The 18,847-nt window shown below is 35.9% G+C and overlaps 1 protein-coding gene across 6 annotated transcripts in view; it reads left to right on the top strand.

Annotated features, from left to right (window-relative positions):
• FSIP1 (fibrous sheath interacting protein 1) overlaps positions 1 to 18,847 on the top strand; it is a 70,598-nt gene extending 51,751 nt beyond the window's left edge. For 4 of the 6 annotated variants that reach the window (XM_064715294.1, XM_064715293.1, XM_064715292.1 and 1 more), the window contains one exon: positions 13,724 to 14,299. In XM_064715294.1, the coding sequence (XP_064571364.1) occupies positions 13,724 to 14,299 (576 nt within the window). Of the gene's footprint in view, positions 1 to 13,723; positions 14,300 to 17,181 lie in introns of those variants that run through there. The other 2 variants (XM_064715296.1, XM_064715298.1) reach the window with 2 other exon arrangements.

Here is an 18,847-nt window from a genome sequence, read left to right as displayed (position 1 = left end):
AATGTATGTTAATTCCTGGGCTTTCTCTGCCGTTCAGGGAGAGGATTATGTGGGTTTAGAATAATATTCAGAGCAGCCAGTTTACTGAGCTGGGAACAGCCTAAGGCTAACTTATAAGATGAAAAAAAGCCTGAACTCAGAACCCAAATGTCTGTGGACTCACCCTTTCTGGAGTCTTTTTTTTTTTATGTGCACTGCAGTCAGGTGCCTTTGTCTTCTTAAGATCTAAAACCTAGAGGAATTTTTTAAAGCTAGGCACTTTTAAAATATTTTTGTTTCAAACAAGCAGGAGCTCTTCTAATTACTCAATTTATCTCATGGTTCAAACATTCACTTGGCAATGGGGGAACTAAATTTAGTTCTTTGTAAGCCCACTGTTTCAAACTAAAAGTGTCGTCTTCTCAGAGAAACGTATCCATCCTTGGCAGAATGCTGTAGATTAGATTGGTGCATTACTATTCATGGCTATCGATGAAACTGCTCTGCCATGTGAGAAAGCCAAGCCAAAGAGAGTGTGCCTGAATAGGTGCAAGATGTTGTGACACAGTGCTTAGCACTTCCAGCTCTGAGCAGGGAGGCTGAAGTGCTTTTATCCTCTTTCCCAAGAGTGACTTGAGGATAAAATACAAAAGTACCTATGTCATGTCCCTTGCCTTGTTATTTTCTCCATATTCCATTTTATGGCTTTTCACTATGGTGCCTGACAGCCTATAACTCCCAGTAGCCAATATTAAACTGGCTCACATAAAGCTACAAATGACTCACCCATGTAAGGAATATTTTTCCAATAATGCATAAAATAAAACATAGACTATGTCAAATGCATCAAGTGCATGTAAATAATTCCTGTATGAGGTGGTGCTTAGTACAGTAAGGGGATACATGTGTGAATAGATTCCATAAGGCAAGAACAAGCTGTTGGTGTCTGCTGCCAGGCAGACCAGTGAGATCCACAATTCATTCTTAAAATTCCAGAAGGAATGAATTTCTGATGTCTCTGGAAAGGATACAATATCATTGTGTGGCTCAGATCCCTGATGTGTCTTTGTTAATTAAAACTCATTCATTTTAGGAATTAAATATAACTCTCAAATTGTGCCAGCCAGGCTGGTGTACATACATGTAGTCACATTGTGAAGGCCATACTAATACCCAGCTTCATCATTCCAGATTGTAGCTGTAGCTTGGTATTTACATATACTTTTATGTCTGAAACAACATGTTAGATGTTTATATATGTTTTTCTTTTTGCCATTAGCATTAAAAAAATCAGATATATGGACCTTCCATCTCTTCTGATTTCCTTTTCTTGCATCTTATGCAGCATAATCATGCTGGAAACTGCAGCTGCTCTATGTTTTCAGAGATGTGTATCTTTCTAAGGATATATATTATACTTACCTTATTTTTGATATAGAAACTATTTTTCAATCTGGTCCTTGGCACATTTCATTTGAATAATTTGAATAATCCTGGAAGTCTTTTAAAAGTTTGAAATTTTAATAAGCCTAATGGAAAATCATGTTAACCTAAGAAGTGAGCGTCCTTGGTTAAAGAATTTAGGATTTTTAAATATTTGTCAGTCACTCTAAGTTCTGATTTTTTTTTGTTTCAAAAAATATGGTCAATTCTTTTCTCAATGTTTTTTTAAAAGGAACTCTCTATCTGAATTAACCTAATGAATAAGTAATTTTCCCCTAACTGCCTGGAAGAAGCAAATAAAACCCTTGACTCTGTCACTGCCTAGTGATTCAGTAGCTGTGATTCCACATAACTGAGAGTAATATAGTGTCCTCTAAAACCAACAGTGTCACCATTAATTCATCAGAAACACAGCTGTGAACTTTGGTTATTCTTTTTTACCAAAGCAACTGGGCAAAAACATTCCAATGTGCAGTAAAGAAAGTTCCAAGCAACTGGGGTGCACAGTGCTTTGTGTTTAAGCCATTGACCTTGTAATGTGATCACAGAGACTTTTTGTAAATTAATCTTTCAGATCTTATGAGTGACATGTGAACTTTGGCTTTATGGGCAAAAGACAGACTCCAGCTTCAGCAGAGTCACCTGTATCCCAAATGCATGATAAATTTACATAACTTTCTTTTGAAAAACATGAGCCTCTCCGTGCTTTCATGTCTTTTACTAGGGGAAGTATTATACTGTTTTTTTCCTTTTTGTGCTGTGGTGTACATCATTGAGTATAAATGGGATTGTCAAAAGCTTAATTTAAAAAAATATTTTTTATCCTATTGCAAGTATACATTTCAAACTGCAAAATATAAACTTTTCTCTGAGTTACATGCATCTGTATCATTTTACATTTTTGTAATTTGTTTGTTGTTTCTGGAATTGTTTTAATTTCTCTAAAAGCAAAATTTCTTAGCATCAATATTTACTCAGCTGTTTTGAATTGCCTTTTACGTCTGAGCACATTCTGCACAAAATGGTTGAAAAATTCAAACACTAAAATATTCTCCTATCATCAAAACTTTTTTTTTTAAACCACGAGTCTTTTTACTATAAAGCTTTCTACGTGAGTGTAACTATTTTTTCTCCCTGGTGCAGGAAAGCTGGTATGCTTATGCTTAGAATATGCTGTTTGGGCTGTCTGATTTCCTGTACCTCTGTCACTTGGCTTGTGGCCTGCTCCTTGGTGATGAGTAGGAAATACAGGAACCTGCCCAATATGATTGTGTGACCTGTTGAATGCTGTTGTTGCTTCTAGTTACAGACACACAGCCTTCTCTTATCTACCAGGCCTGGATTTGCCAGGAAAAGTGAGTGGAGACAAGGAGAAATGTACTGCAGTGGTGTGTGTGTACCTTCTGGTCTATGGCTCCCATTGTCAAATCAACTGACTGCCTCTCCAAACTGAGTAAAGGGTTTCTTGCTTTTTATCTGTATGCAGATACCTGTGCTTCTGATTACATGAACCAGGAAAGTAACAATAAGGAGCTGCAACACTTGGAATGCATGGACTTTTTCAGTTGTCCTTGCCACAAGACATAGGGAAGAGAACAAACAAAGATGCTGAAAGTGGTTTTTATTGCTGAGGCCTAGGGAATTGAAAACTATTACAGTTAGTGGCAGAAAGTAGCTGAGGTTTTCTCTCATTGCCTCAGAAGAAAAATAGAGGGGTTTGTTTTCTTACCTGTTCTTAAAATGTTTATGCTGTTTCTAGTTTGGCAAAGACATAAAATAAATGGGTTTTTGGTTATAATAGCATATGAAATTTATCATGCCAGCAGGTATGTAGACAGTACTTTTGCACATTTACTTTGCGAGACAAGCCTGAGAAAAAGTGTGTTTTAATAAATAATCAAAACGGAAGTTTACTTTAAAAACTAGACTTTCTGTGCAGTGCCTTTTGTAGTTAGGAAAAAAAAAGTTATAATTTTGCTTTTTTATGTGTCTTCATAAAAACAGCTGTCAAACATCAAGTGGTAACAATAGATCAGCACTCATATTATCTTTGTCTCAGCTTTTTTAATGTTATTGTTATGTGGTAAATGAGAATTTTCTGGTTATATATATATGAATGTTTCGAGCTTTAACTCCTGCTATTGTACTTACTGAAAGGTTTTGTGCCCCACCCCCTATCCAAAATCAAGAACGGGTGCAGGAAGGCTTGAAACTCCAAATAAAATGTTTTGCCTGGGGCAATATTGTTCATCACATTCTTCCTAAAGGCTTTTGGGTTTTCCTTTTGAATGGAAATACAAGAGCCAGATGCAGTTACCTCATTTCAAAATACCCTTCCATTCTTCAGTAAAGAAAAAGCTTCTTATTATTCTCTTCCTTTCTAAAAAAATGTTATTTCAGCGCTCCATAAAATATATGCCCACATTGACAAACACAGCTACAACCTGATGTTCCCTGTAGAAACTTTGCACTTGCCTTATGGCAACAGCCCCCACCAAAAGAACTGATGAAGCATTTTGTTTCTCTGGCCTCTCACAAGCAGAGACAGAGATGTGGCACAACTCTCCATACACTTAATCATTTATCTATGCTTATGTACAGGGATCTTTCCCTTAAAGACAATGACAGTTTCATAGATTTTAGATGGGATCTTCCTTTATGGGAGTAATTAGCCATGCCATGAATTGAAAAGTACAGAAACATTTCAGAAGTAGTGAATGGGTACTTGATTTTTTTTCTTTTTTTAAAGACACTTCATATTCCTGAGACTGTGAGGTAGGATTCCATATTTGCAATTCACAGAGCTACAAAGATTGACAACTTCTCTTCTTTATTCCTATAAGTTGTGTAATTTTTGGTACTGTTAATGTTCTAGATTTTAGCAGTGTAACTTGTGTGATACATTATGGGTCTTGTTATTTAAAGGTAGAGAATAGATTTGCAATTCTATATTTCAACATATTTCTTCACCACAAGTTTCTGAAAAGTAGTATATTGCTTTTTCTGTGACTTGCCAAATTTATTTTTTAATATTGATTTCTACTTCTTCCCATTTATTCTCTTTTGGTTGAGTAGCCTTTTAAATGTTTTGTCAGAAAGGCTTCCGTTTTAAAAAGCAATTAATAAGCAAAATCTTAACTGTTCTGTCCTTAAAATTTAGCTGGGTTGAATTACAATTCCCAGTGCTGGTGTCTCTCTGCTGCCTGTGAGGACCTTGGGGAACTACAGCTGAAATTAGCACTTGGCTAGGGCTCTTGATTTAGGTGGTGTTAATGTGAAACAAAGAGAGGATGTCAAAAACTCTATAAAAAAACCACATTCATAAAAGAGAATTTGATCAACCTTAAGTTGAATAACTGAGATTGTACCCTACCTATATTCCTTCACTGGAGAACTCTGTGGGTTTCTCTATCTCCTTATTCTACACATAGCAACCTTCTTTCAAATAATTCTTCTGCTGTCAGAAGAGAATATTTACGCCTTCAAAATACGTACTTCAGGTCAGACTTACCATATACATTATCATGTTACTTAGAAAAAGTCAGTATGTAGAGGTGCCTGTTGCTATTGATGCACAAAGCCAACCAGTTAAGAGTCACTTTAAAAGATATCCCTGAAGAGTATCAGAAAATTGAGTCTGAAGCTTCTGTCTGTGGTTACTTTAGATGAGTCTTTATGGCCTGCTGCTCCTTGGGCCAGTCCTTTCCATATTTTGTAAGACTAAAGTACTCTTAATTGCATAGGTCATCTAGTTCATGTGTTTGTGGCTTCTCTGTTTTCACAGAATTACAGAAGGACAGAATGGTTGGGTTGGAAGGGATTTGAGCCTCATCTAGTTCCATCTGCCCTGCCATGGCTAGGGACACCTCCACTGGACCAGGCTGCTCAGAGCCTCATCTAACCTGGCCTTGAACACTTCTGTTCTTAAACATTTTCTGTTCTTCCAGTAGATCATAGACCTGTGAGCATTCTTAAAATCTCTGGATAGTTCAGTGCAGTTTAAAAGATGCTGTATGTGAGGGTGATTCCATTATGTTACACTATTTCTCGGAAAAAAATATTAAGCCAATATGACCGAAAAAAAAAAGAGAATAAAAAGAAATGAGGTTTTGTAACAGAAAACAGCTGCAACCACATCAAGGCATTTTTGTCTACTCTACTGGCTTTACTGAAAATTAAAGCCACAACTTAATATTCAAGGAAGAGATTTCTATGGAATGAAATCTGTTAAATGCTTAATAACAAACAGTTAAAAACACAAAATGGGATATTTAGGAAGCTGGTTTTGAATGCTAAATAGTCTAGATTGCAGAAGTTCTGCTTCTTCAGGAGAGGCTAGAAAATGAGAGGCTTATTCTGAGTAATGGATTGTAAATACCATTTCAGGAATTTGTGTCTTATGTTTTCACACACCGTCAGTGTGTTTAGTTAAAACCAACTTGCTTCAAATATAAGAACTCTTGAAACTGTATGAAATCAAGTGCTTTAAAAACAGGGAGCTATCCATTTGTTGAGAAAGGTTATAGAACTAAAAATTTTTAAAGTGGCTCATATATGGAAAAATACTTGGACTTTTTTCTATCTGCAAACACAGTAGATTAGAAGAGATACGTTTTGAACTAATCTTCAGTTAAAGAACTGAATTCCTGCAAAACATCTGTTGACAACCTTGGAGTAGATGGATTTTCAAATTCAAAGTGATTTAAATCAGACACTTTTCTCATAGTTCAGTGTTTAAATGAAGGGGAATTTACATCATAATATATGCAGCTTTAAAAATTCTTAAACTTTGAAATTACATTCTCTAAGGAACACTCAGCTCTTATTGTTTAGTGACTAGTAGGATATCCAGTTAAACAGGCTCTTTACATCAAGTCAGTATCTCTTTGCCCTAGTTAGGAAAATATACTCTGTGCACATTTAATTACATGATTTAATATATATTTATTTAGAATTTTAGTTCTTATCTTCAATTTAAGGTGCTGAATAAAATTGCTTCCTTTGTTAAATCCTGTTTACTTGAAATTTGTGCCCTGCTGCTAATGATGGAAGCTGGAGTAAAATTGAATAACAGAACAATGTTGAAACTTCACAAAAGAAAATGTTTATTATACAATATATACAAAAGTCAAATATACTATACAACTGGTGTTTGGACCTTAGGGGAAATGGTACAATATAACATGATGCACAAGTCTTATATTAACTCCAAAATTACAGAAAAAGCCATCATGCTAATGGAAATACATATTTTGATGAGTTACATTTAATATTTTAATTGTTGAGATTGAATTCAATACTGCTTAGGGTCTAAATGTTAAAAATTCTGTATTGGTTCAGATAATGAAAACGGATCTTCAAAGTCATATGTACTTAATTGAGGAAAATGATGATGCAGAGTAATTTTCAGTTACTTGAAAAATACTTATTTTTTATTAAAAGGTGTGCTTGATAGAAATGTTACAAACTTTAAGCCTGCATGGCATTTGCAGGTTCTGTTTCCTAAAGTTACCTTCCTAAAACTTGGTTGGGACATACTAATTTAGATTTTAGTGCCGATGGGTGAGAACCTGATGATATGTAAGCACATAGAAAATGTTATGCAACCTGTAGATCAAAAGCTACCAAATGAAGTTAAAATTGAAAGTTAGGGTAAAAAGTACAACTTGTAGCAATTCAGAAATTCAGCTTTTTGGGTCTTTAAAAATGATGGAAACATTTCCATAGGGTTCTAAGAAATAATTCCTGCTTACAAACCTCTTAATTATATCCTCCTATAGTACCATGAAATCTCCGCAGCTGTGAGCAGTGTAGCTTGGTGTCTATAGTGTCAAATGAAAAAGAAATTATTGCAAAAGATCTTTGTGCTTCCTTTTTTTTTTCCCCTCCAACTTCTGTTACCTCTAGCAGCCAGTTGCTTTCTCTTTCTAAAGTTTACAGTGTGGCATAGCTGATGAAACACACTTTTCCTTTATTGGCACCCTCAGGCCACAAGCAATTGACTTGATATTTTTGAGAAAGGCAAAATTGAAACAAGTGTCACACCTCTTTGTAATGACTACAATAGGCATGTTTATGACAAGTTCTTGGAGGCAAAACTGATTTAATTGTTTTTACCTCTATAACCTATGGGCTACCTTTAAAAAACTGCTGCAACTATCATGGCTTGTCTCCACAGTTTTCACCTACTTTGCTACTCTAAATAAGATCAAAATTGTATGAACTCATCTCTCCTTTTGATTTCTGTTAAAATTTCTCTTTGTCAGACAAAAAAGGGAAAAAAGTTCTAGTTCTTTTATTTTCAATTTCTTATTGAAGTTAATTTTCTCTTCTAAAATTCTGAAATTTTTTTTTAGTGGAGGTTTTATTTTATTCCACAAGGCATTTTATTCCAATGTATAATCACTTTGATGTTGAGGTTCTGGTGGCTCCTAATGTTACAAGTGGAATTTTCTTTTCAGACAGTGATGTTACCGGATGCCCAATAATCTCCTCCTCTTTTTATCTGGTGCTTCTGTTTTTTGCCAAGATACTTCTGTCCTTTCTGTGTTTTGGCTCTTAGCAGCAGCAGCTACCAAAAATTTACTAGTAGACCTATTCCTTTTGCCCTTACACAGACAGAAACAGTGGAAAAAATAAGAGAAGGGAAAATTTAACTAACAGAAGTAACTACAGCAGAAGGAGGGAAAAACAGAAGCAGGAGATTTTCTCCTATGGCTTAGGAATGCTGCTCATTCTTGAAGATGTATGTCATTGCTGAAACACCACAGAAGTCCCCAAGCCCACTAGACATAAGCGCAGAACTACCAGATGGTAAATCATGATTGTAAGGAGCTCTTAATTTCTGAATCCATGATTCAGCTTTCAGTCTCAATTTTTAACACCCTCAAAACCATGCACATTACTGGCCTCTCCAAAAACATGCTCATTGAGTTGTGAGCATGTTTCTGGTCTACTCCCTTTAATATTTTCTGCCATTACATTCTGAACTAACCCCTCTGAAGCAACTGTACAGAGGAAAGATTAACTTTTTTCTTTTACATTCAGTGAGCCTTTTAACACAATGTTTATAAAACAAACAACCAACTACTAGAAGCAGTAAAGTGACTTATGCTGAACACTTAATTTCTTTGTGAAAGCAGATGTGTGGGTCTCTGTCCTGGGTTTGGCTGGGATGTTAATGTTTTCTCAGCAGCCTACAGGGTGCTGTGTGTTGGATTTGTGACCAAGAAGTGCTGATAACTCACCTATGTTTTAGCTATTGCTGAAGAGCCTTTGCACAGCATCAGGGCCTTCTGTGGTTCTCAGTCTGCCCTCCCAGTGAGTAGTCTGGGGATGTGCAGCAGGCTGGGATCGAGACAGTGACCCAAACTAGCCAAAAAGACATTCCATGCCAATGCATCTTATGCACAGTAACAAAAAGGGAAAAGAGAAGGTTCTACAAAGTTAACAATTTTTTGGCTGGGTGTTGGTCTACCCATGGGAGATGCTGAGTGATTGCCTTTGCATTGCTTGTTTTGTTATTTTTCCCTCTCTTTTTTTATTAAACAGTTTTTAATCTCGATCCACAAGTTTTATTGCTTTTATTCTTCCTTTAGTCTTTTTGCTCTTCCTGTCCTCTTACCCTTCCCCACTGGGAAGTAAGCAAGCCTCTGGGTAGTGCTTAGTTACCTGCTGGAGTTAATCTACAGTGGGCATATTACATTAATTTAAATCAGTTTACAAGTTATGGACACCAAACTGACTCCTGTGGTGCAAAAGAACATGTCTGGAAATTATAAGAAGCTTTTCCACAATGACATGATGTGTGTGGTTTGTATGCAGCATATTAATAATATTTCACAGTTGCACTGACCAGTACTGTTTGCAGACAAATACATGATGCTTGGTGGGATGCAGAAAAGTGAGACCTTGGAGCCCATGGTCCATATTGAGTTATGTGGGCTTAGAAGGCAAGGACTAGGAAAATTGCCTTTTCAAAGCAGAATAGAGCTGTTTGAGAAACTGTCAATAAGTTGTTGAATAACTAAAACTTACAAAACTTCCCTGGACTGATCTGTCGAAAATCTGAACTTTGTCTCAATAGATCAGTATTCTCTTAAAATGGAGTCATTTTATCAGGAAAAAAGCAGTTACCTCAGAATTGACTGTTGCAGTCTCACACACTAGTAAAAACGTCAGCAAATTAGGCATCAAAATAAATTATTTCAAACAAATACACTATCATGTGAACTATTGAGTGCAGCACTTTCAGACTAAGGAACAAAATTTCCATGCTTATAGATGTGCCAGCTACACGAGTCCTTAAACATCCTTCTGACTTTGTAGTGCTTGCGCATTTACTGTGTGTAATTTTTTTTGATTATTTACTATAATTAGAAATAATCCTGACATGTTAGCTTTCTCCCCATGGTAAAATCTGATAGGGGCTTTCAGTGATAGTCTGTTTTTGTTACTGTACAGATGTAGAAAGAAAGCCTAAAGATTTGAACTTGAAAACTTGTAGTCACAGCAGGGCTATCCGCAGCAAACGACAAGTTTGCATTCCTACCACATGCAGTAAGGTTTTCTCTATAGACTCCTGTCACGGAGGAATTCAGCAAGGAACAAGAAATCTTCAGTCAGAGGAGGGCCACAAGTGTGTGAAAAGCTAACCACACATAAACAGTAAAGGTCATTAGCAGGCTCCTAAACTCCTGCCTAGGAATTAGTTTTTTGGATCATTAACGGTAAAAAGCCTAGGAAATGAATAGGACTCAGTGTCCTATTAAAAATTAGCCAGAACAATTAAAAGGTTTTCTAGTTTTTAATGGAAACCAGACCTGATACCTCATTTTCCCTTGTCTAGTGGGCTGTTTCTGCATTTTGAATGACACTCATTTTATGTCCTTGTGTTTTTAAAAAAATGTCTTGAAGTATTTATCCTGTATAGGAGTTGTAAATTATTTACAATGAGGGGAATGAAAGCTTGGGAGATGTAGAATCGAGTGTCTCCCTGAGCCTGTGTTTCTGATTCCAAGTCATGGCTCTGATCTGTTACAGTTGGTTGTGACTGGATTTTTTCTGATGTGTGCAAATACATACTCTGCAGACTCCTAATACAGTTGTTGTATTATGCAATTCCATGAGTTCAAATGGTCATTTGGTTGCAAATGGACAGCCTTTTTTGCTGTGAGATGTCTTTCCCAACGGTGTTTCCCTAAACTCTGTTTCCTGATTTTAACAGCAGCCTTTCTGCTTTCATTTCAATGTAAATTCCTGGCTGCTGAGTGGATGACTGGTGGCTATTTATCTTCTCCACTGTGTATTTTTTCATTAAGCCTACAGTCATCTCTTGAGTTTGGCAAAAGAAAATAACAGTGAGCCTTTAGTATTTTAAAACATAATTTTTGGAGAGGTTTATTAAATACTTTCTTTATCTTTATATGCATGTCTTACAAAAAAATCCAAAGGGAGAAAAAGAGAAAGAGTGAGAAAGAAAAAGGAAGGAACAAAGAAATGTTTTACACTGTCTGCTTTGGCTGCAGGCCTGCCACTCTGGAGAACAACAAGCTCACTAGTTCCCAAACTTTTTAACTCCAAAGTTATTATATTAATTTCCCTCCCCAGATGCCTTAGGCTCTAAATCTTACCCCTCTGGTAATAATCAAGATAATCTATGAATACAAGCCATATGATTTTCCTGAAAGATAAAAAAAAGAAGAAAAAAATTTGGATGAGGGAAAATGGACTGCAGATAAATGGGATGGGGATGGGGAAAATAAAAGGACAAAAGAAAGGCAGGACAAGATGATCTTCCTCCCAATGTTAATTTTGTACTGATCATTCATTTGCTTCATATACATAATTCCTTTCTGCAGTGAATTGCCCTCTCATTAACATAAAATTAGCTCCAAATGATCTTGGCCAGGAGGTTTGAAATATGTTAGTATAGAACCACACACTCAAAACCATGTGGGAATCCATGTGGGTTTCCAGATGTGAGCATCTTCTGTGTTACAAATATAGTAATGTTTACACAGTATAATCTGCTCTGTGGAAATACTCTCGATGCAGCTGTGCTTCCAGTAGTCGTCTCTTATGCTATGCTCTTCCTGTGTGCATGCTCTTTCTTCTTAAGTGAGTCCATTCTGATAATCACTGCTTGGAAATAATGTTATCCTGCAATTAAAATACTTTTTCAAGAAATTGAAGGACTTCAGCATGGGCTAGTAGTTTAGATTAAAAGTGAAAATATGAAACATTTCATGTTTCATTTTTGATTCATCATAGTGTTTTGCTACTAATTTTTTCCCCTGAGTTATTTTTCATCAGTGAGTACTTTCTACACTAGGATTAAAATTTAGAAGACTAAGTAAAGTCTGAAGGTGTTGTAATATTTTGTATGTTTTCCATGTAAGCACTTAAGCTTGAGGTTTGATTTCAGTTAATAGTATCAAAAATACATAGATTGATACCAAGATTACTTGAAATCTCAATATAATTACCTGATGATATGTTCATCTAAATAAAGATCTCTACCCATAATAGTAGCCTGTTGATGCTCTTTTTCTTTCTCTCTTTTTTTTTTTTTTCATGTTTAAAAGCCCTTAACATCTTGATTTTTTTAATGCAGTTGCAGTTTTATGTGCAAGAAACTTGGAGTATCTTTGGAAAGGAAATTGATGTCTGCAGGAAAAGACTATTGGGTTAAATAGAGCTGAGCTTATGAACATCAGTTAGTGCCTGAACTGTACAGGATTTAGTCTGTAGCAGTGATTATTAGCTATTTATAATGTTTGAATATGTAAGTACAGAATGGTGACTGAAGGTAACATAAAATGTCATTCTTTTTAACTTTTTAGTGTCATCTTGTAATTTTAAAAGCCACAAGTTTTTCAAAGAAATATTCTTTCCTTCCCGACTGGAAACTGTCCTCACTGATGAACATGAGTAATCAGTTTTGAGGTGAAATCCACACACCCTGTGGTACCTTGGCTGTAGCCAAGTCATGTCATATATAACAAACAGGATAGTATGACTCCTGTAGTTGGATCAGAGACCTTCAGGGAAAAAAATATCAGCTAAACATCTAATATTGTTCTCACCTCTGAAATGACAGTATCTCCATCCTCTAGCACAATGTAAAGTAAATTCTTGGTAGAAGTCATTACACAATGAATAAAATTTTTGTTTTACATAAATCACTGTAGCTTAAGGGCTCATTAATAATGTGTCAGGTGATCCTTTGTGTCTTGGAGGTTGTGTAAAACTGAGATTTTGATTGTAGTAAGCATTTTTCTCTATTAAATGTTGCATAGTGTTTCCAACATTTTAAATATATATTATGATATCTTCTAAGCTCCTATTTCATGGGCAAATATATTACACATATCTAAAAGTAGTCCTGTCCTTACCATTATAATCTTTAAATTGCCAGGGAAAATTGTGCTACTTTGTTTTTAGGAGCATTAAGGATTGTAAAAGCTGGAAGTAACTCCCTATTGCTAACCTCTTTAAGCAAAATATCCTTTGCTGTTCTTCAACATAACCAACTAATATCAGTCATTGTCTTTAACATCAAATTTTAAGAAATGCCCTGTGTGATAAAAATGATGGGAGTGTGCCAGTCTCTGAATAGGAAATTAACTGAAAAGATACATCAGTGAGCTATGCAAGCAGTGACAGCTTGAAGGAAGCTCTAAAACTGTCCTACAGAAGACAGAGCTTTCTTCTGTCACTTGCCATGGGTCATGGGTAGGTAAGTGATGTGCTTTGTGTCACATGGTTGAGAGAGAGACTATGTGGCATTTCCAGCATGAGAGGCTGGGAATATTTCAGTCAGCATGTGACAGTCTTTGTGGGCTCGTGCTGTCCAAAACCCTTTCTAACCCCAGCTGCATTGCCCCAACAGTCCTTTAGGAATGTACTATTTTGCTTTCAAAAACTAAAATCTTAAAGAGTGTCTGTTTGTGTGTGTCTGTAGGTATTCATAGCAAACCAATAAATATGAAAAAGTGCATGCTCTGGTAATTAAAAACCAGTCAGATCTCATGGAAGACTATGCAAAATCAAAGGCCTCTCAGTGCCTTGTGGACATCAGGCTTCTTTCCTAACTTTCATCACAGAATCTATCTAGAACCTACTGAGGATGCTGCATAAATTTTGTGATTATGGAAATGTATATTTAAATTCAGTTTGAATTGAAAGACATTGATATTTGTTTAAGGATTCTGCCAGTGTATCTCTCAAGCTGTTTTATGGCACTGCTTTTCATTAATTATATTTTGACAGAAGAAATTCTCGCCTTTTTTTTTTTCAGACTGAAGAACAAATGAGCCTCTCTGAAGAGCAGCTTAAGACCCTTCTGGAAGAATGTATGCAGCCTCAGAGAACAATAAGTAACGTTACCATGCCACAGTCTCAGGAATCTCTTTCTTTTGGATTAAGTCCCCCTTGTTACACAAGTCAAGACTCCACTCTTCACTCCACATCTAGTCTTTCCAAAATGTTAGTTGAAGACCATATTGTAGGGATGTTAATGGCTCAGGAAAAGGCTGGACTCGAAGACAAAAGCTTATGTGTTAATGCAGAGAGCAAAATCCCTGGCTACTATACCAGCAAAGCATTGGCTGGTAGTCACTTATCAAAGGATTCACTGGCCCAAACAGAGGAACCTGATGACCTAGAAGGTTTACAGAAGATGGAAGATAAGAGTATTACTGAAGGTTACTTTATGTCAAGAGCACTCAACACAAAAAGATTGAAGAAACCTTCTTTCTTGGGTGAACCATTATATTGCATCAGCAGGAACAATGAGCCATGCACAGAGGCTGACATTCTCAGCATACCACTGCAAACCAAAGGAGGTGAGACTCTTAACAACCCTTTAGAATAGGCTTTTGATTATAATGAAAAAACCTAAGCAGGTTCTCACCAAAGGTATGCACCAATACACACTGATTATTACGGTGGGACAAGAATGTTCTTTTAGAAAACATAAAACTGTGCCAAAAGTAATACGCACAAAATAACAGAATGTTTATTAAAATTCTTACCCTGAAATAATTGACTAGGATTTTTATGAAATATATCACTGATGTTGATTAATTCTGTCAGCTGGAAAACAGTGTTGAAAACACATATGGATTACCTTTTTGGTAGTAGAAAGTCATTTTCATTGTTCTGTGGAGAGCAAATATTCTCTCAGTAGCTGGTACAAAAATCCACACCAAAATTCAAGTGGTTCATGAAAGTTTTTAATAAGATAAACTTGGTCGTATAGAAACAAACATGACCTGGCTGTATGAAAGATAATAAACTGCTTTTAGGGAATTCAAATTTACACACATAACATACCAAAATTAATAATACTGAACAATTACTTTTAGTTTGGCAAAAGAAAGAATAGACTTTAACAGCAAGAAAAAAAAAAATCTCTGTCTGGTATTGTAAAACAATTGTGGAGATGTCTCTTGTTTTTTTCTTTTATGTTCTTTACTCATATGTAATTACATAGTGATATTGTAATCTAAATATATATTTAGATTTTTAACCTAATACTAATTCTCTTCCTGGAAGGCCCAATGTTCAAATAAGCCAGATTTTTACACAGGTAAACATTTTCTTTTTTTCATAAAAGTTTTGACAGTATGAAATTTGTGATTCTAGTGCTAGAATCTCATCTTACTAGTAATCAATACATTTTGCTATGTTTGTTGATTGGTCTTTGTTACATTGGTTATCTGTTCTGGATTTAAAGAAACTGTTTTTTCACAAACATTAGTAATTATGAAGAACATTCTAAGAACATTCTAAGAACATAATATCCCGCTACTATGTTAATTTCATAATTATAATCACAACACTTTCTTTGATGGTTTGTACTTAATCTTTCTACAGTGTTGGGAATTTTAATATTTTTCAAAGTGATTCTGCCTGTCAGAATGCAGGAGTCTTGGTATTGCTGATTTTACACTGCCAGACAAAGTTGATATCCGTACTTACCTTCGCTACTTTCCCCTTAGGAGATTTAAGTGCTGCTTCTACATTAAGCAAATAGAAATAGTACCCGTAGAAAAGGTTGGGTGGTTTTGGTTTGGCTTTTTCTTCCTGGCAGGTTACTTATCAGCTGCCTTCACAAGCTGTCTTTGCTGTTCATGCAGATGCAGGCATGAGAGGAGCAGGCAGGGGCAGAGAGTGCTCTGCCCAGAGGAGAGCAGGGTGGCAGCGGTGCTCACCGGGAGCACCACAGAGATCACCTCTGCAGGGGCAGTCTGGCCTCATGCAGGAGTGCCAGGATTACATACTGCACCACCCGGCCTCTTTGGCAGCCAATAGTGAGGAAAACTCAGTAACTTGCTGCCTCCACTTGAGTTAAAATTCTCCTTTTGTCCAAAGAGATGTAGCATGGCCAGACCCAAGTGTGACTCAGCCCCAACTACCAGCTCCCATTATGAGTGTGTTTTAAGAGGGGATGTGTTCAATCAAGGAAAGCACCATGCACTGTGACCATTGGGTAGTGAAGTGAGCAGGTAACTGTAGTCACTGTGGGGTAATTTTATTGCACAAGAGAGGAAGGAGATTTTCAATATTAAGTGGATTTCCATATGGGACATATCATTGTAGAAGTCTACAAGGTGAATGTGTTAACATTTATCACATAATAATTTAAATATCTTTGAGTTAAAATCATGTGTGTCATACTCTGAAAAACCCTGTAATGGGGTATTTCGATTACCTGTTTTCACTAGAGACTGAAACAGATTATGAGTAATGTTTAGTCTTGTAGAGCTCAAACCTGTATGGTTAATAAGCATCTTGGTTTTATGATGTTTTTGCATACCAATTATTTTTTTGAGAGGGGGAGTATTCTGAATTTTCAGTCCCTGATTTTTTTTTTTCATTTTTTACTAAGAAGCTAATTAATTTGTTTCCTACAAAGGTGACTCAGTTCTGTCTGAAGCAATTGGTTCTGGACATAGGCCAAAGGGTGTGTTATTTATTGAATTTGTAAACTTGCTTAACGTCTTCTGTAGACAATTTGCTTGTTAGTTCAGACATGATTAAATGTGCTAATTGTATTGAGAAATAGAGATCCCAGTGCAATCCAGTTTAAGGCAAATACATCTGCAGATGAAGGTATGAGAAGTGTCAGGTGTTATTTTAATTTGTAAGAGATATTTGCATAGTTGCATTTTGTTATTTTCTTTATTCTAAAGGACATTTAAATATGTATGCATAATCTTCTGTAAGTAGTTTGATTTTTTTGCCCACTATACATACAGTTTAAATTCTTTGTAGTGCTGGCTAAGCAAACAAAATAGTGTCAAACTGGTGTAGCACAATTTCAGTTTTGCATTCCTTAAGGTACTGTAGTCTGTGATATAGATTTACTGTAATACATTAAATTATATATATTTTCAGGAAAGCGTAATTATTCGCATAATGCATATACATGTAGATATATGAAGGAAACTCTTGTGTGCCTTCAAAGATAAGTGATGCCTGCTTCTTGAAAGAAGCACTAATCTATACCCAGCTTGTATGTATGTAAGCATAGATGATGTTTACTGAGGTTAACAGAATCCGACTTGCCCACGTGCAGATATGAAAAGGCTGTTATTTCTCACAGTTGCATGAGCCAGTAAATTATTATTTCGAGCTCTACTTTGAGGGATATATTAAGTTTTAAGTAGAATGAACCATTTTTATATTTTGCTCTTGAAAATAATGTTGTTGTTACAGCAGCTCAGCACCCTTTCCTTTTCTCTTTTTCAGATCATATGAACATTGAAATTTGAGGGGAGAGTGACTATATGCTTCTCTGCACAACTGTTTTCTGAAAATGTAGCTAAATCTCTGTCAGTGATATTGCACTGATACAGTATCATATCAAGCAACCTGATGGGAATAAATTATTATAATTGAAAATGTTCCATGAATTGATTTTTTTCTTTAGAGATAATTATTATTGTCATCGTAATATATTGTTGCATTTTGGTTTCAAAACAAACTCTTGCATTTCATTAAATTTCCTGGGAGTGTTCTGTCTTATAAAGAAATGTACACAGATATTGTGTAGCTGTGTGTCTGATAAGACATATATGTGTTTGTTAAAAAATAAAAACAAAACCAAAAAGCCAACCAAAACTTTAGTATTTACTGATGGGGCTTTATTAGAGAGGGTGTGAAATATGTATAATAATTTCATTTTTCTTTACACACACACAGAGTCTAGCTTTTTTATAAAGTTAGCTAAATCATGTCTTGTGTTATCTCACTGCAGTTTGCTGGAGCTTGCAGCCTGTCTGACTCAGAGTTCTGACTCAGTGAAGCATCCCATTACTGAGTTTTTTGCCCCGGGGCTGTCTGTTGGCTGGACCTCTGGTTTGCCTGAAGGCAGGAATTGCAAAAGTGCTCTGCTGGATCAGAAGATCAGCACTAGTCTGCTCAGGTCTGCCTGATTCTTGTCTGGGAAAACTGCTAACCACACAGCAAACATTCATGTCTTCGAGTTAAGAAATGCAGTTAAATGAGGAAGGATGCAGCCCCTGGTGAAGGCTTGGAGGGAGTAAAAGTGGAGGCATTCAGAAGTTTGCCCTGGCAGCTACTGGGTTGTGAAACCGTGTAGTGATGGGGGAAGGGTAATGCAGCTGGTTTGGGTTTGAGAGAATATTAACAATTCATTACAGGTTTTTGATTGTCTAGTCTTTAACTAGTATTTTTTCCTGATTTTTGGCTTATTTACTCAGCTGATGGTCGGTTTCCCATTTCATGTGCTCCAATGTCAGTATAAGAAAACATTATTAAAAAAACATGGTTAATTTTTAAAAGTTTTTTGAGTAGGGAGAGATACTCTAGCAAAGAAGACTCAACAGATTTTCCCATTGACAAGCTCTCGTGTGACTTCTTGACCTAAAAGGACAAATTGTTTCTCAGATCCTATACCTATAGTCGTTTAACATTCACCACAAAAAGATGTATGGATAGTACATTAACTATACATGGGCTGTTATTGCATAGGGTTTACTTGATCTAATATGAATGTTTAAATAAATGCACATATTGGCCCAGATTTTAATCCAATTTACAGAGTTGCCAGCAGGATTGGATGCACACTTCTGGGGAAGCTGTAATTGTGTGGATATAACAGAGATCAGTACGTAATCAATTTGCTTTCAGTTAAAAATCTGAATGGAACATTATATTTGCAACAAGCCTTTGCTATTTCTGTTTTTACTTTCTGATATTTTTACTTGTTCTCCAACAGCAATAACAAACCTTTGCATAGTGGATATTCTGCATAGGATTGCTGTAAGCACATTTCATGGAACTTTTCAAATCTCACCTGCATGTATTTCTTACCATAAAAATATTAAGCCTCTGTCATAATTTTTAAGCATAAATATAATTAAAGCGATACTGACAAGTGTTTTTAAGAGTA

Source organism: Zonotrichia leucophrys, chromosome 5 (assembly GCF_028769735.1).
Source record: "Zonotrichia leucophrys gambelii isolate GWCS_2022_RI chromosome 5, RI_Zleu_2.0, whole genome shotgun sequence".
NCBI classification, from domain to species: Eukaryota; Metazoa; Chordata; class Aves; order Passeriformes; family Passerellidae; genus Zonotrichia; species Zonotrichia leucophrys.
This window is presented reverse-complemented; position numbering and strand designations above follow the sequence as displayed.